This window comes from Thamnophis sirtalis, unplaced genomic scaffold (assembly GCF_051295495.1).
Source record: "Thamnophis sirtalis isolate CommonGarterSnake01/CBP01778 unplaced genomic scaffold, rThaSir2_p1.2 scaffold_12, whole genome shotgun sequence".
Taxonomy (NCBI): Eukaryota; Metazoa; Chordata; class Lepidosauria; order Squamata; family Natricidae; genus Thamnophis; species Thamnophis sirtalis.
This window is the reverse complement of record NW_028261392.1, coordinates 46,944,368-46,969,517: the sequence shown is the minus strand read 5'-3', so window position 1 is coordinate 46,969,517 and position 25,150 is coordinate 46,944,368. Positions and strand designations below refer to the sequence as shown.

General features: G+C 37.9%; 1 protein-coding gene across 2 annotated transcripts in view; it reads left to right on the top strand.

Annotated features, from left to right (window-relative positions):
• The window catches only part of GEMIN8 (gem nuclear organelle associated protein 8), a 36,433-nt gene extending 13,272 nt beyond the window's left edge, over positions 1–23,161 (top strand). Inside the window, exons 3-5 of one of the 2 annotated variants that reach the window (XM_014056690.2) lie at positions 1,912–2,344; positions 14,462–14,515; positions 20,987–23,161. In XM_014056690.2, coding sequence (XP_013912165.2) covers positions 1,912–2,344; positions 14,462–14,515; positions 20,987–21,243 — 744 coding nt within the window. In that variant the 3' untranslated portion in view covers positions 21,244–23,161. The remainder of the gene's footprint in view (positions 1–1,911; positions 2,345–14,461; positions 14,516–20,986) is intronic. The other variant, XM_014056691.2, reaches the window with a different exon arrangement.
• The last annotated feature ends 1,989 nt before the right edge of the window (positions 23,162–25,150 follow it).

Genomic DNA, 25,150 nt, shown 5'->3' with positions numbered 1-25,150 from the left:
GCATGGCCAGCTCGACATCACTCATGTTGGGGGTGCCTGTGGTGGCCTGGGTGGGGTTGGAGGGATCCATTGTCTCCAGCAGAGGAAGGCGAGACCAGGGAGAAGGCCAAACAGTTGTCCTCCAGAGGAGCCTTGCCATCCCTCTCACACCACTCAGAAGACCCTCGGATGGTGGCACAGGCTGTCCAGAGAACTAGGCAGCAGAGGGCAAGCACCCATCCTGGCCCTCAAGCTCCCAGGGCATCAGGACCCCGCAGCTGAGCCCTACTTCCTCAAGGGGGTGGCCAGCTGCACTTACCTCTTCGAGGCTGCTGCTGCTGCTTTATTGCTCTCCTTGGCCAGGTTGGTCATGGTGTGTACAAGAGGGCAATGTGTGTGGATCAGGGGAAGGCCCACTCTCCACGCAAGGAGACCCAGCTTTGTAACCAAAGCATCCTCAGTGATAGGATGGGAGATTACTAGGAGATGGCAGGAGGAGGAGACAAGGGGATGGTGAAAGGGCAGCAGGGCTTCTGTTGGCCAAGTCCTCAGATCTTCCCTCCCTCTCATTGTTCCTTCCTTCCTTCCTTCCTCCTTTCCTTCCTTCCTTCCTTCTTTCTTGCACCGAAGAAATTTTAGATATCTGGTGAATTGGTAGATTCTCTTATTTTTGACAGCCCTAATAGTGAGATAAAAAACTATTATAGACATAAATATATGTAGGAGCAGCAAGAATGTATTCATAATTATCATTGTTGGAATGTTTCTACATCCCATTTCTGGTGGTAATCTGTTTAATGATATATTTAAAAATGAGACTGAGTAATAGTTTTGGGGTAGGAGAGGAGAGGACATTTATCTGTGTATTTCCCATTCTTTCATGTTTAAAGTAATATGCTATGCCATGCTGCAACCAATGTTCCCTCTAATTTTTTTTCAGTGTGAGCAGAAAAGTATAGTGTTTGAGCGGCACATTTTCATGCCTGAGCACCTGAATTTTTTTCACAGATGTCACCTAAGACAACAACGAAATCAGTATTATTTGAAACTCAAAGTTATGTTTATTATGTTTATTATTATGTTTATTCAAGGTACCCGCTTAATTCAAGGTACCTGCTGGCGTCCCTGCCCATGGCAGCAGCAGCGGCGCCTCCCCCTCAACTCGGAGCACCTGAGTTGGGCTCTGGGTTACCCCTGCCGCCGCCTCCTCCTCTGCCGTGCTTTTGAGAAGCCATGGGACCTTTATTTCCTGCTCCCGCCCCCTCCGCCGCCTTCCTACTGGCTCCCGCGGCCTCATGGCTCCTCAAAAGCATGGCGGAGGAGGAGGGGGCAGAGGTAACACGGTGCCCAGCTCAGGTGCTCCGAGCGGAGGGGGAGGCACCGCTGCCACAGGCGGGGGCACCGGCGGGAGCTTTGGCAGCTTCACCTCAGCTACAGTGTTGGACAGCAAATGTGGTGGTGCTGTTGGAGGAGGAGGAGGCAGCAGTTATTCTAGTGGCGGCGGGGGCTTTGGGGGTTCACTTCAGCCTCAGTACCAGGTGCAAGCGGCTAGGACTGGCCGCCCACAAATGACCTCCCCGGGCTTGCTTTGCTGAACACGGGGTGACTGACGATAGTTTGACCGGGCACGGCCAGCGCAAACTACCGTCAGTCGCCTCGTACTCATCAAAACAAGTCCGGGGAGGTCCTTTGCGGGCAGCCAGTTCTAGCCACCTGCAAAGGACCTCCTCAGCTTCCGGAGCCTGTGACGGTAGAAATCACTGCTTGGCAGTTGCAAACTGCTGCTCGGTGTTTTCTTGCCATGTGCGCAGCCGCGCACCTTAGAGGGAACATTGGCTGCAACAAATATTTGTTTTCTACATACATAGGATGCTTACAAAACATTGTATAAGAATGAAATCTTACCCTGCTGAACTTTATTTTTCTTTTTAGGCTAATTTTTTATGTCAAGACAAAGGACCATGGTATTTTCAAAAGATGTATGCAAGATATTGGAAACATTACAATGAAGCTATGGAGTGGATGTATAGACATAAAAACGCTTATAGGAAAGCTATGGAATTAGTATATAATCCATCACTTCATCCTTCCGAACAACATCAACGTTATTCTGATTGGGATGAAAATGTTCCAGGGAGAACTGGTCCATCTTCATTCTCCACCTCAGACAGCAAACCACGGCGTCCTCCAAGACCTCAGGATGGCCTGCATTATGTCAGAAAAAGGAGAGCAGCAGAGAAAGATTCTGAAACAGATTCAGAATCTGAAAGTGAAGAGGACATAGAATGTGATCTTGACAACATGGAAATTACAGAAGAGCTCCGTCACTATTTTGAGCAGACTGAGAGACACCAGGAAGAACTACGTGAGTGTATTCTCTTCTCTTATTCTTCATATCAGTTTATTTTTATATGGCTTATCCCTTCTTTTCACGTCCACGTGTGGATTCCATCTGTTGTCTAAGGAGCTCAGCCTGGAAATCTTGTAGATAGGATTTTCATTGTGAGCTCTTCACAAATCAGGGGCCAGAAAGCTCAGGGACTGGTAATTTGCAGTCAAAGTGTCAATGTCTCTAGACAAAGTTGCAAAATATTTTTTCAAGCTGGTTTGGAATGAAACAAATAATGAAAAAAGTGGTGATGGTTTATCTGAGCCGTTTAAATTTGGATATAAATACTGAATAACCATACAATTCAAATAGCCAATTTTGGCTAGTGATTATCAGTATTAGTTCATAATCAGCAATGGTTCATTACAGGGGTGGGAATCTGGGAAATAAAGGCTTTAGGAAATTGTAACCTTTTCTCTTAAAATGAGAAAATATTATGCAATATACCAGGCAAGCTTCAAGCTTCAGCTATTTATGTTCAAGTCAGACTTTGTTATTCTCGATCAAGTCAGAAAAGCAAAACTGGGATTTCTCCACACACTCCCCTTCGTTTTCTCAGGCATTTTTCATTCAGAAGTTCATGAGAGAAATACTACTTTGCAGGTTTATATAAATTGGTCTTAAAATTCTCTTAGATTGCATTAAATAAAAGATAAGATCTAAGCCCGTGTTGGTGAACTTATGACACATGTGCCACAGGTGTCATGTGGAGCCCTCTCTGCGGGCACGCCAGCCATTGCCCCAGCCCAACTCCACCATGCATGCACGTGCGCCTCCCACCGGCCACATGGTCTTAGGGGTGCATGTGGGGGGATGCACGTATGCATGAGCAGGGGTAGTGCATGCACAAGGGGGGGAGGGTGCTCATATTGCATTTTAGGAGCTTGCGCCCCATTTTGGCTTCCATGTTGGTGCAGGAGGTCTTCCAGGCCCAAAACGGGGTATGGGGGGGCCACCTGCATCCCATTTTGGACCTGAAAAGCCACCTGCACCAACATGGAAGGGAAAAATGGGCAGAGGGGTGGAGCGCATACAGAGGGGTCGCATGTGCATGTGGGGAAGCATGGGAGTCATGGATGCATGTGCGGGGGGGCAGGGCGCATGTGTGGTGTCACACGCATATGCACAGGGGGAGCACATGGGGAGTCCCATGCTCATTGCATTATGGATTTCGGCATGCAACGACAAAAAGGTTTGCCATCACTCATCTAAGCTATCCAGCCAAACGGATACATTGATTTTTAAAATTTGTCCATAAGGCATAGTAAAAAGCCATTTATATACAGTTATGAAACCTGTGCTTGTTAGCTACTCAATCTGCTAATAATTTGAGTCCCAAATATTTTGGTAAAATTGCCTTTAACCAAGCTAGTTTTTCTTCCGACTACTACTCTTGAGCATACATCATGATAAAGAAAACTGACCAGGGATCTTTTCTGGGAAGTGAATCACATTGGTTGTGTTAGCATTGGAACACTTGGCTGTTCAAAGTGACAGGGGAATTTCAATCCTACGTAATTAGAGTCTGTGTGTGTGTGTGTGTGTGTGTGTGTGTGTGTTAATATGGAATTTGTAAACCTATGGCTATAAGAGTCTTGTGCTTTATGCGGATTTGGTTTCTATGGCAAGAAAAATAATCTGCAGGGCAATTTTACAGTTTGTTCTTCTAAGCAATATATTGAAACTTAATAAAACGATGTTCTAAATCTTATCCTGTGAAATTTGTGCATATAGAATGCAATTGTTTAAAATTAATGTCAATTTTATTTTTAACATTTTAAATAGTAGATTATGAAAATGGTCCAGAGAAAATTCCTAGTTACAGTATATTGCTGAAGCCTGGAGGAAAGTCATGACTAGTGTATCATACAGATCAGCCATTTACTTTCTCTTTCCTTGATTTAATCCAACAGAGTAGATTTCAATGGATCTTTATCCTTCAAGTGTTTGTTATGCAGTACAGGAAGTTTTTTTCTCTCTTTCTCTCCCCCTCCTTCTCCCCCACTAATAATACAACTTTATTTGAGGAAAAACGGTTTTAGACAAATTAAAAGCATCTTCTTCCCTAAGTAATCCTTTTCTTTAGAATGTCTTGGATTTGAAAGCCCTTTTATAGCTTTCTTTTTGATTGGCTCAATTCACAGACTAAGTAAAATTATTTCTCCCTTGTGAATTTTACACTGAGGCACTTCTCTTAGAGTTTTACACTGAGGCACTCACAGCGCAAAGCCTGTTTTCTAGAATAGGATAACCTCCCCCTCAATAAGAATCCCAACTGTCGTAGTACCAAATAAAAATAAATACAGGTAGTCTCTATGTACAACCATAATTGAGCCCAATATTTATGTTGTTAAGTGAGAAATTTGTTAAGCGAGTTTAGTCTCATTTTACATCTTTTCTTGCCACATTCGTTATATGAATCACTGAAGTTGTTAAATTAATAACAAGGTTGTTAATTGGAGTTGGCTTCTATTGCCTTTGCTTGTCAGAAGGTTGTAAAAGTTTATAACATGACCCTGGGACACTGCCGCTGTCATAAATATGAACCAGCTATCAAACATCCAAATGTAAATTGGATGTAAATGTAAATCACGTGCCCATGGGGATGATGCTGCCATGGTCATGCGTGAAAAATGGTCATGTCCCTTTTTTCAATGCCTGTACAGATTAGGAAAGAACATCTATCCATCTTTCCAATTTTGTTATAATTTGGGAAGACTCTCACCACCTGGCAAACTCCTAGAACTTGGCAATGGAGAAGAAAGATATTTAATTTCACAGAGCTATTGATTTTGCAGTTGACTGTTTTCAGCTGAATAAATTTCAAGATAAAATTTGATTAAGCTAAATGCTGTTACTGCATTACTTCATTTCATCATTCCTCTTCGGCAGAAAACCTTTGGAGTGTATATGTTGAAGAAGCTGCACATTGTTTTCTTTAAATGTCAGAGATTACCTGCCGTTATTAAGTCCTGCATCTATATGAATCTAGCTGGCTTTTTTAATTTAGGGATAATGCTGGGGAGAAATGGGGCTGGAGAGTTACCAGATCTTATGCATATACCAATTCTTCAGGCCTGTGATTGTTTAATGATGCTACCCCCTACAGATGTGTCCTTTTGGCTTTCTCATCAAATTCCTCAACCCAAATTTCTAAAGATTCCCTGGAGGACAAATCAACTTCTCTTGCCTGCTTGCTCTTTTAAATCCAGAATTCAGAGGCATTTATTGGTTGATAGCATATCACAGTGCAATATTTAAAATATCTTGAGAAATGGGGAGAGAAATAAATGGTAGATATGTAGTAAATATCGCCTCCTACTTAGTGGTATATTTCCATTTGACCAAATAGAGTTTAAAGATGGATAAATGACACGGCCACACAAACAATCCTATTTCTTACTTGCATCAACTTTCATATGGAAAGTATGAAGGTGAGTGTCCTCAATTAAACATAAACTATTTCTCAGTACACTATAAAACATGGTCCCAATTCACATGGAGAGTAATTGTTTTATTCAAATACAAGGAAGCTTATTTTCAGCTGAATGCATGGAGATAAAAGAAAAAAATGGACAGGTCAACATTTGTAGCTTGTTCTTTATCCAATCAGTCTATGCAAAGAGCCCAGCTTGCCTAGAATAGCTCTTTGTTTGTTGAGCTTTAGAATATATTCCAGGCCCTTTTTGATGGATGATAACAGTTCTGGTGCCCAGAGGAAGAGCAGTTGCCACAGACATGAAGATCTGACTAAAATGACACCCAGGCTCTGTTAAAGACACGGTGGGGAAGTTCTCAGTACTCCTTAAGCCCACTAACAGCTGTGGAAAAAAGTAAATGTAATCCTAGACTGCATCAACAGAAGTATAGTTCCTTTCTGTTCTACGTTAATCAAACTGCTCTGGAATATTATACACATTTTAGAAAAGACATGTAAATGTTGGAATATGTCTAGAGGAAATCAAAGCAGATAAAGGTCCTAGAAGAATAAATGTATATAAGAACAGTTGGAAGCACTGAATATGTTTAGTCTGAAGGATTGGAATGGGGGGCATGATAAATCTCTACAGAGAGATTGACAAATAGAAGCTGTAAAAGTTCTGTTCAGGGTTTTTCCAAAAACAGTGGTCTTAAATTACAGATTTAATTATAGATTTAATTGCAGATCTAATTGCAGATTTATTTGGACATTGAGAACAAATGTATAACAATGAACTCTATTCAGCAGTGGAAATGTCTTTCTTTAGAGATGGCAGACTCTTCTTTATTGGAGGCTGGATCTCTTGTCTATCTCAGATATGTAGTTCTGCATTCTAGATGTTCTCCAAGGTTCTTCCAGTTCTTCCATTCTAGGATTTTATGCAGTATTCATAGTCTGCCCAGAGTGAAGCCATTAGATTTCAAAATAATACATGAAATAAGGGTAAAACACCCATCACCTAAATATTTTTATGCTAAACTTCAGACCTTCAGCACTTAAGAATATTTCTAAAAACTGTCAATTTTTTTGAAACACTGTATCTATCTTAACATTTCAATAAGGACGAGATTGCCTTCCCCTGCTCCTACCTGTGTCGACCCATTCTCCCCTCACAATTTTTATTTTCATTTCTCTTAAATGCCATCTTTTTATAATTCATATCATATGCCATGTTCCAAATGTATATAATATGCCAAATTAGTAGCCTTGTTGTACAATCAACAGTTATGATTCTCAGGTAAAGAGAACATAGTGGTTCTAATTCCCTCCAAGAAAATAAACTATTGTAAAAAAAAAGTAACATAAGGAGTTCAAAACTCTGCATGGATAAGGTCCCTGAAAGTAAAGCAGAATAAAACCATGTGTGGCATTGCTTCGTGTATTTCTGCATGTGTTGTGTATATGTGTATGTATCCATTGAAAAACCATAGGAGAAGCCAATAAATGAAAGTTCAAACTTGAAAATGGTCTATATCCAGGTAGGGACAGTAAAGAGGAGGAAGTCACCCAAGTGGATTCCCACACTGGAATCAATTGGACTGATTATATCATTGCCAGTTCATCGACTTCTCCCCCATTCTTGGCCTGTTGGCCCATAATAGGCATATTTACCCTGTCCTGGGTTTCTCAGGGCATACTTACTGTATATATATAAAGCTCTGTGGAAAGCAGAATTTATACACACAGAGGCAACACATATATACTTTCTCAGATATAACATACAGGTAGTCCTCAACCTTCAACAGGTCATTTAGTGACCATTTAAAGTTACAACGGCACTGAAAAAAGTGATTTTTGACCATTTTTCACATTCACAATTTTTGTAGTATCCCCATGGTCACATGATCAAAATTCAAATGCCTGGCAGCTGGTTCATACTTATGGCCATTGCTGTGTCCTAAGGTCATGTGATCACCTTTTGCAACCTTTTGACAAGTATGACAGTGAGGAACCCGATTCACTCAACAACCCTGTTACTAACTTATCAACTGCAGTGAGTCACTTAACAACTGTGGCAAGAAAAGTCATAAAATGAGGCAAAACTCACTTAGCAAATGTCTCACTTAACAACACAAAACTTGGGCTCAATTTTGATTGTAAGTCAAGGACTACTTGTATTGCTTCATTACACAAAAGAAGAAAAACACCCATGCCTCCTGTGGCCATTTTTGATGTAAGGGTAGAAAGTATCAGGAAGTCATGTTTTGCATGATTTCTCTGTGTTTTTCTTTTAAGACAGCAACATACTCCTTTCCATTTCTTTCCCACAGATTTCATCAATTCAACAAAATATATCAATCTATCATCTGCCTGCCTGTCTGTTTGTCTCTCTATCGAGAGATATACATATAACCCAGCATTTAAAATTATTAATAGGTTAATTATTTGTTTTGTTAAATATTGGCCACCCTTTCTGAATCTCTCATATGTTTCCTGTGGAACTTGTAATTTTAACCTATAGGATATGTTTTGTGAATGTATTTGAATGACTTCCCAGAGGCTATTTATTAAAAGCATGAAATTATTTTTCCGGATTATTACACCTGTCAGATGCATTCAGCATTTAGTTGTGAAACTCTTCAGAAATGCTGGTTATCAGGAACTTGAGAGAGCAGACTAATCCTCTTAGGTAATCCATTGTTCTTAAAACTAAAGAGGAATATAACATTCTGTTTTAAAAAAGGCTTCCTGAAAATTCTTTAGTAGCTGGATTAAAGATGAAATCACTTACATTTCAACACCTCCATGCTTTGTTGCAGAATGTCTCTATATCTAAAATTTATCCATCTGACAGTTTATAAAATGAGGAAATGGTTGCTTATCCTGAATCATACAGAAATTAAGGTCTTAAACTAATGTCTAAATAGCATCATGTCTTTTTCTCTTTAGTTTTACTTTTCTTGGACTTTTAAAATTTAAATCCACTCAAGCTGTAATCCAGTGTATCAACTGGGTTAACACAGAATTATATACTGTTAAATAGTGGGACTGTATCTGATTATTTTTTCATTCCACTCATGAGCTTACTACTTCTGCCTTAGATTTGGAAAAAAAGCTTTTAGCTAGAGAAGGAGGGAACTATGATTATGATATAAATATATTTTTTTAATCTCATCTTTATTACGCTTCTAAATAAATCAAGGCAATGAACATACCTAATATTCCTTCCTATTTCTCCTACTTTCCCTACAACAACTCTCTGAATTGAGGGTCTGGGCCAAAGTCATCCCGCCAATTTTCATGCCTTAAGTAAGACTAGAACTCAGAGCTTTCTGTGAAGCCTGAGATACTTATAATGTGGTCATATTATTAAGCCTATCAGTGTCAGCATGGTGTATGTTTCTCTTTTTTCAAGAAATTCAGTTTATCTGTTCGGGAGGACAAAAACTATAAAATCTAAATATTATCTATCTATATATATAAATGCAAAAACATTCATGCAGGAATCATGAAATCTCCAGAACTGTAAAGCCTACAAACTTGAAATTTGGCACCTATGTTCCTCTTGGCTCCCTAGGTGCTTGGTAACAAAAGATTTTTTCAAATGTCCATCAGAGCATTAGTATTTTGTATATTATTATTAACACGCTCTGATGCTAAGGAGTTAGACGTTCTACTCCCTCTCCCAACCTAAAAACTTGGGTGTGAGTGTGGCTAGTGCGTGACTCATCCCGCCTGCTAGCTGGGAGTTTGGAGAGGAGCCTGAGGAAAAGAAGGTGATAAGATAGGTGGGGCTTCTGTGGGGCAAACCTGAGGGAGAGAAGGTGATAAGATAGGTGGGGCTCCTGTGGGGCAAGCCTGAGGGAGAGAAGGTGAGGGGAGAGGTTGATGGTAACCACTCATTAATTTTCAAGCTGTAAGTGTCGATTTATCAAGCCCGATCACATAGTTTCATAACGGAGCATGGGTATTCAGCTAGTAAAGATATCATTAGTTGTATATTATGGAACTGTATATTATGGAACTGTATATTATGTAAAAAAGTTCTATGACTAGAAAGTCATTAACAATAAACTTACCTGGCAAAGTTCCAGATGCTATGAAGAAGGTATTGGGAAGTTACCTATTGAACCTCTCTCTCTGGACAATAGAGGGTGGCTTTCTTAATCATTTAGGACTCTCCCATCCTAAGCAGTCTTATAATCCACTAATGACTGCAGCTGCACCAGTAGACTTTTATAAATATTTCTTCTTTTTAGATTTATTTTCTCCAGAGGAGCTTGTAAGAACATCTGTTGACCAAAGAAGATACTGATGCCAAGAGCATGTCTTAGGAAAAGTCATTCTTTTCCCATTCTACTTCTGTTTCCTGTGTTGCTTCTCAGGAAAGTTCAGTTTTCTCTCAGTCCCCTTGTTTTATTGTTAAGTCACTTTTCCAGAGAAAGTTACATCCAAAATTCACTGCTGGTTTATTTATTTTGTTATTACTGCTTATTGTGGGTGGATATGTGTGTATGGATATCATTTTACATACATATAAATTAATCCTGGAGCCATCAAATATACTCAGAATGAATTAGAAAGTTAAAAATTATTTCTTTCAAGAAAGGGAGTTTCACTACAAGGGAAAGTTATTTACTCTTATGGTAAATTCTAAGATTAGAGGATTTGTATTTTACTTCATGCAAAAAATAATTGAAAAACATAAAGCAAAGTTGGAGTTATTTAATATCATCCTGCACTCATAATTTATCTTCACCCTAGGCTTTAGTTTGTGTTACAACATTTTCAAAATGGCAAGTCCCAAACTCATTATCTTTAGGACCTTATACTACTGAACTCCAATTCTGTAAGCCTAACCAATATGTTTGATAGCCAGAGATTGCAGTTCAGCATCAGCTAGAGAATCACAGGTCTCCACAGCTGTTAAAATATACTAACATTTATTACAAAATCTTGCTCTTTTGTTAATTATAACTTAGTTTTAAAAGTGGCCTAGACGAAGGGGATTGTGAGAAGGAGAGAGATGAGACATTTATTTTGAGTTCTGATGGTGCTGGAATGGAATACCATCCAGAAAGCAGAATAGAATAAAGACCATTGTTTACTGCATTTTGTCCTATATGCTTAGAATTAGGGATGCAATAGCAAATTCAAGGTCAAATTTATTTCCCATATGCCCTAGTGAAAGACTATGTACAAGTTATATAAGGTCTCCTACTCTAGCAGAGACTTAGACTGTGGGGCCTCCAAGGTCCCTTCCAACCCTATGATTCTATAAGTTGTGGGTATGTTTTCTTCTATAGGTAATAATTATTAATTATAATTAATCCTGGAGAAAAGCGATGATTTAAAAAATGGTCGACAGTTTGGTTCTGTAAAAATGTTACACTTGATTAAGTGCCAATTCTGGTGGCTGTCACTTAAAAAGGACATTAGCTGCCCAATTTGTGCTTCTGCCAAGCGGGGACAAGGGAAAACCCTAGGACTCCTCCAATCTGTGGCAGAGCTTAACGTTCCCAGATGCAAATTTCAGGCCATCTGAATCTGCTTTTTCTTGATGTTATGACAGTTAGTGTACCAACATTTCATACCCTGAATTAGTAGACTGTGATGCAGCAGAATTCAGATGGGACAAAAGTATTATTTTATTATGTAATTTTACTTCACATGTAATGTTATAATCATGTAAATAGCATGAAATGACATACATGCTATAATTTGCATAAGGAAATCATTATATATAGTGTAAAAGGTTTATGATTTGTGTAATAACATTGCTGTGAATGATACAATCTTTGTTTGAACAGAAAATCAGGAATTACAGACATCATCTCCCCACTTACTGATTTATTAAATCAAGATTTATCTGTATCTGACACCAATAAGCCAACAAAATATTGCCTGAACTGGTATTAATTTTTCCTGCACATGGCCTTAATTTCATGAAAACCATTTTAGAGGACATTTTCCCCATCTTTTTCGATTCAAGTCTTATACTAGCATGAAATGAAAATTCTAGATTTGGGATTGAGAATTGAGTCAGTAGATTAAGTTCTTAAGCGATTAGGTGATTTTGTGGCATTTTAACATGCAGATTTGCCTAGCAAAGATATTAAGGGGCTTTTTTGTATGTGTAAAAGGGAGAAATCTTGTTCCTCATCAATGCTCTGTCATACCCAGTTGGCTATCAGTTACTGTACCAAATGCACTTTGTAAATAAATAAAATGGAATATATGACTTCAGTTTTCAGATACTTCATTGAAATATTAAAATATTACTTATATGATAGAACTTTCAACATACAAAACTTTCAACATACAAGGGAGCTGGCAGAATAAATAAAATAAAACAAACATTAAGCATCAAAATTAAACATCAGAAAATAACAATGATGATAAAAATATGTATTCTATCTCCTAATATACTAAAAATCTGAGTCTATTACACTCAATAAAGAAAGCACGAGACATCTGTAGAAATAAGTGAAACTTAAGGACAGTGCTGTGACTTTAAAGTAGTATGCCAAAGACAAAAGTAAACTTGAAATATTCAGTTTCCCCTGATAAATAATTTATTTTGTCAATTTGCCTATTATGAAGTGACAATTCTTTGTCTACACTGCAATTCACGCCTTGAGAAAGAAAACAAACAGAAATTATAATGATCCTTTGGAAAAGATTTGTGAAGTAAGACTGGACAACCAGTCAGTCACATGAAAACACATAAAATAAGTGAGGCTGTCTGCTTAATGATATACAATATCACTTAGAATAATTTCCTCTTTTTTCCACAGCTGAATAGCTACACAGCTGGCTATCTCATGTTGCTCTTGTAAATGTAGCTACATGATTGCAGTGTGTAGGGGTTGAAACTGCTACGCTATGCAGTGGGTGGGAACGCTTCTCTTTTATTTTCCCAAGGAAACTTTAACAGATCCAGCCAGTTCTCTTTATTATTTATAAGCAACTAGAAAGATGCTGTTATGTTTCACTTAATATTCTTCTAAGTTACAGAATTATGCAGAAATATTTTGGAAACTTCTTAATTGAAAAGTATAATTGGCTTGATGATAGTCAAAGCACTGTGTGATATCTTCCTGAAATTGGCATCAGGTGTAAATATATGCATTCCCTTTCTAAGAGTATCTGTGTATACCTCATGCTTTTTCAACAATTTTCCACAAAGAAGATATAAAAATATTTACATACATTAAAGTTAGCATCAAATACACTATTTCAAACTAACCCATAGTAACAACAAACCAAATCTCATTTGATAAGAAACAAAAACAAAAGTTGAATTCTTTGGTTGTATACAGAAAGATAGAATGAGAACTAGGAATGTAGGGCACCGAGGTCATAAACCAAGATATAGGAGACACAGATTTATTGTTATTGTATACATACAAAAACACACTTCTGACAACACTGTTGTTTTGGTTGGCCCCAAATCACATAGTAATTGAAAGTAGACCTAAATCTTTATTCACACACACACCATATATTCTATATCTATAGCATATTTACAACATATCTTAAATTTGCAAAGCATTATTAACCACAAATTGTAGGAGGTTGCTGTTTCTCTAGCCACCAAATGGCTAAATGGTGACAGGAGAAACCTGAGGTTTCTGATGATAGTTTTCTGAGTTTAGTCATAATATTCATCAAAAAGTACAATAAAGTTAGCAGGAGACAAAGCCAGTATCCAATCAAAAGAAATCTTTAGGAATCCTCTAAAACTAGCAAAAGTTTTAGGTAAAGTTGATTTAATCTGGCAGCTTTAATTAACAAATTGATATTTTTAATCTAAAATTATGAATGACATACAGATTTCTAGATAGAAATAATTTGAAATTTTAAAAATATGAAGGACACCTAGAAGAAAGTCATAGGTAAATGTCACTGAACAAAGTCTCACTTTAATTATACCCTCTCAAGCGGCCTCTTTCAAAACTGACAGGCTTGTTGCCAAGAAGCATGGAAACAATTTTAATTTTAAAAAAAATCTTCTAGAGAGAAGCTTTATGTCTATCAGTGAAACTTATCCTTTTGTGTGGATACCAATAGTTACTCAGACAGCTGCTAGACAGCTGGAGGTTCTATTCCTGGCTGTAGCATAGTGCTTTTTTTTTTAAGCTAACTTGATAATCAAATAGTTGTTTAACTCTTGGAAACTTTTATTTCTGGGGTTACAGAGACAGTGTGTTATACTTACCCTGTTCTCCTTTGTTCATCCTAATGCCACAAATGGAATGTTGGTTGGAAATATTCTGAAGCTTATGTATGCTGAAACATTGAAAAGATTCTTTTAAAATCCCACACAGTATCCAATTTTATACGGTAATCCATCTGTTACATTTGCTTTCAGAAAATCAGTAACTTCTTTGTAAACTTAATTAAAAGTGTACTGGACTAGTTATTAACATTACAATTTAAAATGCAGCAAAATGTGGCATTTGCCCTAATTAGAAAATGTATTTTAAAAGTGTCCTATTTTGCTCATCTAATTTAATATATTGATTTTTTAAAATCCCATTTTACAACCCTGTAATCCCTTAATTTGGGGTAGAATCGGGGCGACTGAATGGAACTGAGCATTTACTGGCCGGATGTCCTTCCTGGTGCCATGTGGAGCTCACAGCACCTATTTTTTCTTTGCGCCCTAGGAGTGAAATATCTGCTACTACCTAGGATTGAACGCTCAACCTTCCAAGTAGGAAGTAAGTGTCTTCACCACTAGGCCACCACACCACTCTAGTTTAATATAGTGATGAGTTATCCTAATGATTATCCAAACTACATGAAGGAAAATAAAGTAAGTAGAACGTTAATGCATTAATGATTTTATCAGTGCTGTCAGTGAAGATAGGTTCAAATCTTACTGAACATGCAAAATCAACAGATTTATATGGAAAGTTAGTACTGCAAATATGATTATTTTTTGTAACATTCAAGGTTTATTTTGCTTTTATTTTGAAATACTATTGTAAATCAAACACTGCAAAATAATGGAATATAATTGTCATGACATCATAAGGTCAGTAGTCTCTTAAATATCATAATGAAGTCAGAAGTTGGTTGTGATTTTCCTGAAACAAAAATCGAACATCAAGTGATTCAGGATAAAACAGGACTTTGGACCTCTTTGAAGGCAATCTCTGCCTTCTCATTTGGGTAAATCCTTGATAATTCTGATTCCATGTAAAGGAAACTAAAATGTTTTAATACCTTCTATCAAAGAAACAAGTGTTTGGAAATGCCTTTTTTTTAAAAAGAGAGAGAACAAATAAGGAAACTGCAGAAATTAGAAATTCTAAAACTAGAATTCAAGATGACTAAATGTTACTAAGTAGCAGTAAAGAGAACAAACAAGAAAAGTAAAATACCCATTGTGTTAAATTTTATTTTGTTTTTAATTTAAGAATCCTTCTTGACAATTCACCAATCCTTCCAATGACTGAGGCATAAATAGTTTTGCAGATCAGCCAGCAGAAATGCAAAAAAGTTTTGTCAATTTCCTTGTTTTTTCCATTAGGAGCGACATTCTATAGAAGTCTTCCTACCTACAAAGGGAGTATCTTAGATGAAAGCTAATAAGTATTTTTGCTCTCTTTAAGAAATTTCCATTTTTAGCATTCAAGGTTATGAAAACGTTTTTAAACCAAACATTTTATTATATTTGTTAATTGCTATTATTAACAATGTTATTAACTCTGAAAAACATTTTAATAGATATAGCCTTAAGATCTATAACATTGTAGAATATGCAGTGTGCCTAAATTTTGAACTAGGGAAAACATATCAGAGGGATTTAAAAGGCTTTGTTTTCTCTCTGAAATGGACATATACCCCATATAACAGTACATATAATACTTTCTAATCAATATAGAATGAGTTGTACAACAAGGTGATACAATATCACCTATCCTTTTCTCAGGCTGTCTTGATGTTGTAACTCAGCAGCAGTCTTCTGTGAGTCTTTTCAGGATGCAAGATTAACAATGCAGCTGGGGCTCGTTAGGGGTATCTTCTGGGGATAAAAGGACGGATGGTGCCACACCCTGGTTGCAGGAGTCAACGTTTGTTCATTCGTTCATTCAACGTTCATTGATCCTCGGTTGTGGTTTCTTTGATGGACACTTGGAGAAGTGATTTGATTTCTGTAACCCTGATTCGTAGAGACATTTGAAGAAATGCTTTGCTTTCTTTTTGTTCACCTTGTGTTGCCATAAGAGAGATTTGTTTTGCATTCCGTTATCTTCAGGCAGAAATTTTGTTTAGTTTTATTTTGGGCTTGCAGCCAGTTTGAGCCGAGGACTGATAAAGAGAGTTCCTTTTAAGTTTGTTTGCCTGTCGTCTGTTAATGAGTGGAGAAGGGGGGACAGAACACTTGAAGTATTTCACAAGCTAGATTTGGCAAAAAATGGAATACAAATCAATTGCACCTATTTAAATCACTTAAGATTTGCAGATGATGATGTTCTCTTCTCACAAAACCCATAAGAGCTACAAAGACACATACAAGAGCTGAACAAAACAGGAGAACCATTTGGCTTAAAAATAAAGCTGAAAAAGAACCAGGTTGTGTTTAATAAATTCATCAAAGAAAGGAAAAAAATTGTATCTGGAGAACAGCTAGACATAGTAGACCTCTACATATACCTTGGCCAATGGATCTCGTTGGAAGGAGATACAATAAAGGAAATTGAACGGCGTATTAAATGTGGTTGGTAGGCATTCAGCAAGCTAAGCATAATTTTCAAGAACCACCTCCCCTATACCTAAAGAGAAATGTTTTTGATTAGTGTATGCTAACTGCTTTAATATATATCAGTTGTCACTAACTGCAGTTCCTTTGTTTTGGGCAACTAGTGCTGCGCTGTTTGAACAGTTCTTGGAACTTGGCCTTGATTGGTTTTCTTCTCAGGCAGCAGAAGGCTCTCATGCATTTCTTAGCCCTCCCCCCCCTTCCTAGGAATTTACCAAACCCCTTCCCATTTCTATTTGGAAAACTGCAAGCTGAAATCAGGAGCAGGCAACAATGAAGCTGAGTCAGTTTTGACAGAACCCCTAAACAGCCATCAAAAAGCCAAGATATTTGCTTTATCACACACATCTGGGCCGGATACAAAACAGGCTGATCCCTTAGGGAAGTAAAACTCTTGACTCCATTTGATTGAAGTGAAAATGCACTTTTACTAAGAGAGACTGATTGCAATAGAGTAAAGCAGAACCCAAAATTCCCACATGCAAACACAGAACTAAAATCCCTGGTTTCCCCTAACCGTCCCCCTGTGGTCCATCCGTGCACAACAAATCCAGCACTGCTGAGATGTAATGAGACCCTACATTCAGGGGATTTGGCCTGTCCCTGGGCCTTTCCAAGGTTTTTCTCTGAGGACTTGTGCCTCCTAACCTCCTCTCTTTGAGAACTTTTGCTCCCTGAGGAACCATGGGAATTCTTCCCACCGGTGCCCTTGCTTCCCTTCCCCCTTTGTAGTGGAGGATCTGGCCTACTGCGCTTCGATGCCATAATGCACCTCTTGCGATGATCCTTCCACGCTGACAGTATTGTGAGGGGAATCAGAAGCAGTAGGACGGCACCGGGCATGAGCCACAGCACTCACAGATCTGCTCCTGGAGCTGGAGTATGACCAGGAGGCCAACCACTCCTATGCCGCTCTGGCGATGTTCTGAGGGGAGGGAGACCCCTTGAGAACAAAGCGCAACTCTTCAGAGGCCTCTGATTCTTCTCCCACGAGAAGAACATCTTGCCTCAGGCGGAGGGGATGGATGCGCTGAGGTGCAGATGGCCCTCGGGACTGTTTTATGCGTTCCCTCCCCTCCCGCTCATCCCACAGGTAGTCGCCAAACTTCTAGCCAAGGAGGCAGAAATTCTACTGGTCGCTCTGCTGATGTCTTATGTTGTCCTCCAGTTCTGTCCCCACCTTATCAACAGTTGGGTGAGATGGGAAATGGGCTTCTCTCCCTGTTCAATGACCCACTCAGGGCAAATGGCTTTGAAGATGACAATGCACTGCCATGAACAAGATTCCAAGATACTCTGCTCTTTCTCAGCTGACAATTCCCCCCCTCACAATTTCCTATCACAAAGGTATACACTTATTGCCCATTTGTTTCCCTCCTCCCTTCCTCAATCGATGACAGAATGCTGGCAAGGCACCAAACAAAAGCTGGTGGATCTGACACCACATCTGATCTCAGATAAAGTGATGTCCCAAAGGTCAAGCACCATGCTAGAATATGCTTTCTGGGCCCCATCAGTCTATAGCTAATGGGACCCGGAGCATGCCCCTCCTGGGTAGGACAAATCAAAATATTTAGACAGCAACAGTCCTGTGGTCCCAAGCCATAATAAAAGGCTTTAAAGGTAACCTTGCATTGCACTGGAAGGCACCAATGTATCTTGAATTGCACTGGAAGGACATTTTAAACCAGTATAGCTCATGCAACAGTGGTGTCACATGGGGTTGTGCTAATTAACCCAGTGCGATTAACTGTCTGCCAGATATATATTCGGCTCTAGTATATTTGTAAATACAACTTTCAAGATCATTTCATACTTCAAAAATGCCTTTACTCTAATTTCTAACATGTGACCTGTCCACTATAGGCAGGAAAGACTATGGTGTTTGAGATTTTCAGGGCTAAAAAAGATTGTTCCTGTGCACTGATATGATTGTATTGCTATTGTTATAGCTATTGATTATAGAAATAGCATATCACATATTATTTATTTTGTACAAATGATCTCCCACTAGTTTCCTGTATAATTACTATCTGTGGGAATTTAATAATATTTGATTTTTATTTAAAGCTAATGTTATGAATTAGTTACCTAAAAGAATAGTAACAACATAACTTGAAGCAATTGTTTACATTTGCAGATTTTATACATCTTACTTTTCCTTTAGGAAAGATTTAACCCATCTTTTCCCAGCTGAAACCCTAACATTTGTTTTTGCTAGAAAAAGAAGAGCAAAAACCACATGTTCACATTCTAATTTGCAGGATTATTTTTATGTGCAAAGATATTTGTGCAAGAAATATTTGCAAATATTATAGTAGAAAGATGAAAGATGCAAGTACTATAATAATGTAAAGTAATTAGTTAATACAGAATAAACTTTAAAAAGTAGTATAATACCTTTGATTATGCAATATTAAAATTTTCCTGGATTACACAGACTATTTATTTTTACTCCTTCATTGGCTAGACAGTGAACTTGGCTTGACATAACAGAATGTCTAACCATCCAAAAGTATTTTATACACATCATATTGAGGGATGAAAGCCAGTTTGATGTAGTAGTAAAGACACCAGGCCAGAAACCAAATTCTAGTCTTTCTTAAGAGTTTATGCACTGGAGACAAATTCCTTGTGTGTCCAATCACGACCAATAAAGAATATTCCATTCCATTCTCCAATGTTGGGCCAATCATTCTATCTCAGATCTGGGAAGGAGGCAATGGCAAACTGTTTCCAAAAACTTTGTCAAACAAACCAAAGGGACTGGTCCATATAGCCACCAGGAGTCAAAGACTGTTTTGAAGCCTAAATAAATAGGGATATGAAGACTTCTTTTCTCTTTTAAATAATTGCATGAAAATCTTGAAGAACAGGAGCCAAGGGATTTTTCCTTTTCTAGTACCATCCCAGAAATCAGTGGCGTGCTTTTTTAAATTCCTCCAGAGCAGGGGGGTCAAACTCGTGTCATCATGTGACGTATCATGATTTTTCCCCTTCACTTTAAAATTAGCATTCCAAGTGGGTTCATAGACTCAGTTGTGTAAACAAATTACTCACTTTTTCAAAACTGGTAATAAATTTAATGTAACCTATTTCTGTAAGAGTGTAAGTTTAAATATTTGAATGTATTAATCATAAAATGAAGTTTTTCAAGCAATAACTTTCTCAACACATCTGTCTTAATCACAATCTTGTCTATACAAGTCAGAGTTGTGTAAATTTAGCAGATGGTTATAAACTGTATCAGCAGTTGTATCACAAAATTAGCTTAATTAGGGAAGATTTTTTTAAAATGTCAACTGTCTTCATTGCCAGCAATTTGGCTGAATTTATATTGTCCTGTTTGCATTATTTTACTGCCACAGCTAGAAAACAGTTTAGGTCTATTGGTTTCATCTTTATGGAACATTAAAAATTTAATGTCTCTTTAAAGAAGTATATGTTACTTCTTTTTTTCAATTTAAGAGCTGCTGTAGTAAATTATTTACCACTTTTTTAGCATTGCAATAAAATGTATTTTTTGAATCTTCTTCAATTATGTTCATTATCTCAATGTTTTTTTTTATTTCTACTACAATTTATTAACATTGTTATTACAACCACTTATTGCATTTATAGTGCTTAGGGGCAGGTGATGATATTTAAAACAAAAACAGATAAAAGGCAACATAATTATTGCATCATTTATATGCGCATTCATCCAGCCATCAATTAGCTCAAGCTTGTGAATATTTTACACTCTTCCCTTTATTTGTATCTCTCCAGATTCAATCAATATTATCCCCACAAGAACCTTCTGATGATGATCCAAAGTCACTAAATGGCAAAGTGGGGCTATATCTAAAGATACTAAATATATGTTACACTGCCTGTAAAATTAAACACTCTTGACTTTTCCACAGTTGTAACATTCTTACTTTTTTTTGCTATCTAAATTTAACATGTGTTATTTTGAACTCTGGTCTATGACTGTAATAAGCACTATTTTACCTCTCATGCCCCTTCCCCCCATTTATATATAATTACTCCTGTTTTGTATGATCACTATGTATTGATCTTCAGAGGCACTTCAAAAAGGGATTACAGATATTGGGGAATGGTCAGGATGATACAATACAAGGGTGTCTTTTAAATCCAAATGATTTGTGACATAAGTACTACGAATTGTGGCCAGAAAAGAGCTGATGATCAATTCCATTTTTTAAGATAGGTGCAGTGTTCCCTTTATGTAACAGTATGCTTCAGTTCATATTGGTTGACCCTGGTTGAGGGTTTAAAATACAAACAAGAATTCTTGTTTTAAAGGTATACATGTCTTTAGACAACATACCTAAGTTGCACATTGCTGGCATCATTTGGGACTCCCATATTTTTTTTAAAAAAAAACCTCATGAAGTTCTTTGTGTTCTTTTTTACATAGGGAAACAGAAACAGCTGGAGGCAGAACACCAAGAGATGTATGTGGAAGCTGACCACAGCCTTCACTTGTCCACAAGCCGGTCAGCTCAACCCCCAGCTGAGAAGCCCGGCGAGAGAAGAATGGCTGAAATGAGAAAGCTCTATGGCAAAGGTGCCAACAAAATACAAGCAATGGAGACCACCATGCAACTCAACTTTGATAGGAATTGTGATACAAAACAGCCCAAGTACTGGCCAATTATTTCTCTGAAACTCTGAGTATGCGCCTCTTTTCTTTTTGGGAGATTCAAAGTTGTATATCCTGATGTTCAATCAAGTAGAAGGATTAAGGGAATGAATCAAGAGTCAGCAAAAGACCTTTTTAATTTTCCTTTCCCCTTTCCAGCACAACTTTGAATTTGTCTGCCAATTTCCAGAGTCTATTCCAACTCAACAGGAAAAGCTGAATCAGTCATTTGTACAAGGGATAAGGAAAATTCTCTTTTAAAGGGTTTTTCAACTAATTTAATCTTGGCATGTGTTAGCCTTGCAGGAAATGAAGTAACATTTATTTTTGTTCAATTGGGCTAGGGAAAATGCTAAAACTATCAAAATTCAAAGCATTTTTTAAAATAGTTTTTAGTGCTACACAGGTTTTTCTGTAGGATTTTAAATGCAGCCATTTTTTGCAGCCATTTATTTTCTTGGAGGCACCTGTATTAATTGGACAAAATATCTTAAATTACTGTAATTTTGCTTTTAGAGATTGGGTTAAGCTGTATGTGGAGAAAGTTTCTCTTCCAAAATGAAAAGTTTGGCTCTAGGGTTTCAAGTCAGAAGCAAGCATTATCTGCTTTCATAGAAGTAACAGAACAAAAAAAAACCAATCAGATTAAAATACATATTTTTATTTATTTTGAAGTTGTATTTATCTAATCAAGAAGAAAAATAAACTAGACATAGGGATGGGGATGGAATGGGGAAGGAAAGAGATTATATGTGTGTGCATGTGATTCTCATCATGACTATAGTGGAACAAAGTTTTAATTCCAATCAAGCCATGTTATTTCCCCTCCGTGGCTACTGATTTTTCTCTCTTGTCTTACTTAGGTATAGCAACTCAAAATCCAACTTTTAAAAGGTGGTTCAAAACTAACATTCTTGTTAACTGAGAAAGAGAAAGTCATACATATGCATAAATAAATGTATTAGCTGATATCTCTGTCTCGTGTGAATATATGTTAGAAGTTCTATGGTTTTCAGACATTTCCTTTGGATAATCCATTTCCTCAACCAGTACCTCCATAGACATACTATGCTAGATCTGATTAATTGAAATAAGATATTTGCATCCTTGCCATTCAAATTCTCCTAATTGGTACAACATCTCCATTCAATGATCTTCCTTAAAATGCATACTTATTTCCTTGCAAAATTAGCAGCTATATTAGTAAAGAGCTTGTATTTTATCGATTTCTACATTCAGAATAGAAGTTTTATACATAGGGCATTTAGAGAACATGTGCCATGAACTCTTTTCCAAGTTTAAGTTTATTTTGTGAAAAATTTATTTTGTGAAAATCAGTTTTATTCAAAATTTACTTACACAGATGGCCTTTGTTGTTCATGTGTATTTTTCTCTGTAAGTGTTTCTATCATACTTAAGATTGTTCTAAATTGACAAGGACATTGCTCAATTATTTCAACTATTTTGAAAAGGGCTGTTGTTTCACAGGTATTTGTAGGTAAAAGATTTTTTTTCTTTTAATAATAAGGAGTGGAAGCTTACAAAAGACAGTTTGTGGGATGGCCTCTTCTAAGTGATATCTCTCCATCCCAGACACTCCCGTTAGAGTAGGTATGTAATTAAATGCGATCCAGAGGTATGCCTATTCTGTTGGAAGGCCTGCTCTTTGCAAAGATTGCCCTCAGTGGGCCTTCTGAAAGACAGTAAAAATTTAGATCGTGGGACCAGTATGATTGGAATTACCATCTGGAATGTGAGCTGCTGGTTACTTAATTGGTTCTTAATTGAAATTGTTTTAACTTATTTTGTTTGTATATCACTCGGAGTCTCTGTGTTTGAATTGGACAGGCGTATGGATTATTTTAATAAACCTATACAGATTTCCTATACAATTGTTTGGATGAATTATTGTACAGCAATTTGCACAATAAAATATGCATTTGGAAATACCATTAGAATAATTGTTATTGTAAGGTTCTCAGAAAGCCTTGTTCTGTTATTTGGTAAAAATTCAAAATGGTGTCTGCTTTAAAAAAATAAAAGCCACTTTCCTTTTTTTGTTCACTGAGGGTGCTGTCAAATCTATTGAATTATTTTTAGAAAGTATGCTTTTTAACAATACATAATGATTTATTGTAGCTTGCTTTTTAAACAGGTCTGTTAAATAATCTTTCTTGAAAGGGCTGCAGTTAAAGTATGATTGTATTAAAATATATTTTTAAACTCACAGTTTATTTGAAAATATTCAGTTTTAAAGCCAAACTAAGCATCTTTTCAGACTATAAAATTTTATTAAAACACTTTATATTTTGTCAATTACTCTATTACATCTTTCATTCCTGTGCATCTGATGAAGAAAATTGTAACTACCAAATTCTTTTAAGTTTGAAAGGTAAAGAAAATTGTAATCTTATGTCTCTTCAATCAGAAAGTAATAATTAAGAAATTTAAATTGAGTATAGATGCAGTCCAACTCATACTTATGCTCATTGCAAAAATATTTGGGGAGAAGATGAGAGAGAAGTGCAAGTATATTGAAAATCAAATTAAAATCAGTTAAGACCAATTTCTTATTTACCTTGTGATTTAGCCTATTTGGCAGATATAAATTAGGGGCTTGGCTTCAGATATAGTAAATTGTCATTTTCTGCTTAGTTGTTTGCATGAAGCATAGTACTTTATATTCAGCTTGTTGTCTATTCAGTTAACCAACAAAGTGTGCATTGAGACGGTGAGTGAACATTGTTGTAATTCATGGCTGAGTTTTTTCCACACTCATTTCATTTCATTTCATTTATTATATTTATATGCCGCCCTTTTCCCCCGAAGGGGACTCAGGGCGGCTAACAAATCAAATCAGGGAAGGGGGGGGGTACAGACAAAAAAATAAAAAATAAACGATACATAACAATACATAATTTAAAAACACACAACAATCATACCATTCCAGATGGGGGCAACAGCTCTTTAGCCCCAGGCCTGTGGGAACAGCCAGGTTTTGACGGCTTTGCGGAAGGCCTGGAGGGTGGTGAGGGTTCGAATCTCCACGGGGAGTTCGTTCCAAAGGGTCGGAGCAGCCACAGAGAAGGCTCTCCTCCGGGTAGTCGCCAGTCGACACTGGCCGGCGGATGGAATTCGGAGGAGGCCTAATCTGTGGGATCTAATCGGTCTAGCGGAGGTGATTGGCAGCAGGCGGTCTCTCAAGTACCCAGGTCCAATACCATGAAGGGCTTTATAAGTGACGACTAACGCCTTGAAGCGTATCCGGAGACCAATAGGCAGCCAGTGCAGCTCGCGGAGGATAGGTGTTACGTGGGTGAACCGAGGTGCACCCACGATCGCTCGCGCGGCTGCATTCTGGACAAGCTGAAGTCTCCGAATGCTCTTCAAGGGCTGCCCCATGTAGAGCACGTTGCAGTAGTCCAGTCTAGAGGTCACAAGGGCACGAGTGACTGTTCTGAGGGCCTCCCGGTTCAGGTAGGGACGCAACTGGTGCACCAGGCGAACCTGGGCAAATGCCCCCCTGGTCACAGCCGACAAGTGGTGTTCAAAAGTCAGCTGTGGGTCCAGGAGGACTCCCAAATTGCGAACCCTGTCTGAAGGGCATACTGTTTGACCCCCCAGCCTGAGAGAGGGAAAACTTGGCCAATTAGTAGGAGGGAAACACACCAGCCACTCGGTCTTATCCAGATTGAGAACAAGCTTGTTAACCCCCATCCAGTCCCTAACAGCCTCGAGGCACTGGCACATCACGTCAACTGCTTCATTGAGTTGGCACGGGGCGGACAGATACAGCTGCGTATCGTCTGCATACTGATGGTATTTTATCCCATGCCGTCGAATGATCTCACCCATGTAGATGTTAAACAGGAGGGGGGACAGGACCGAACCCTGCGGCACCCCATAATTGACTTCATAACTCGACTTCAGCTCAAACCT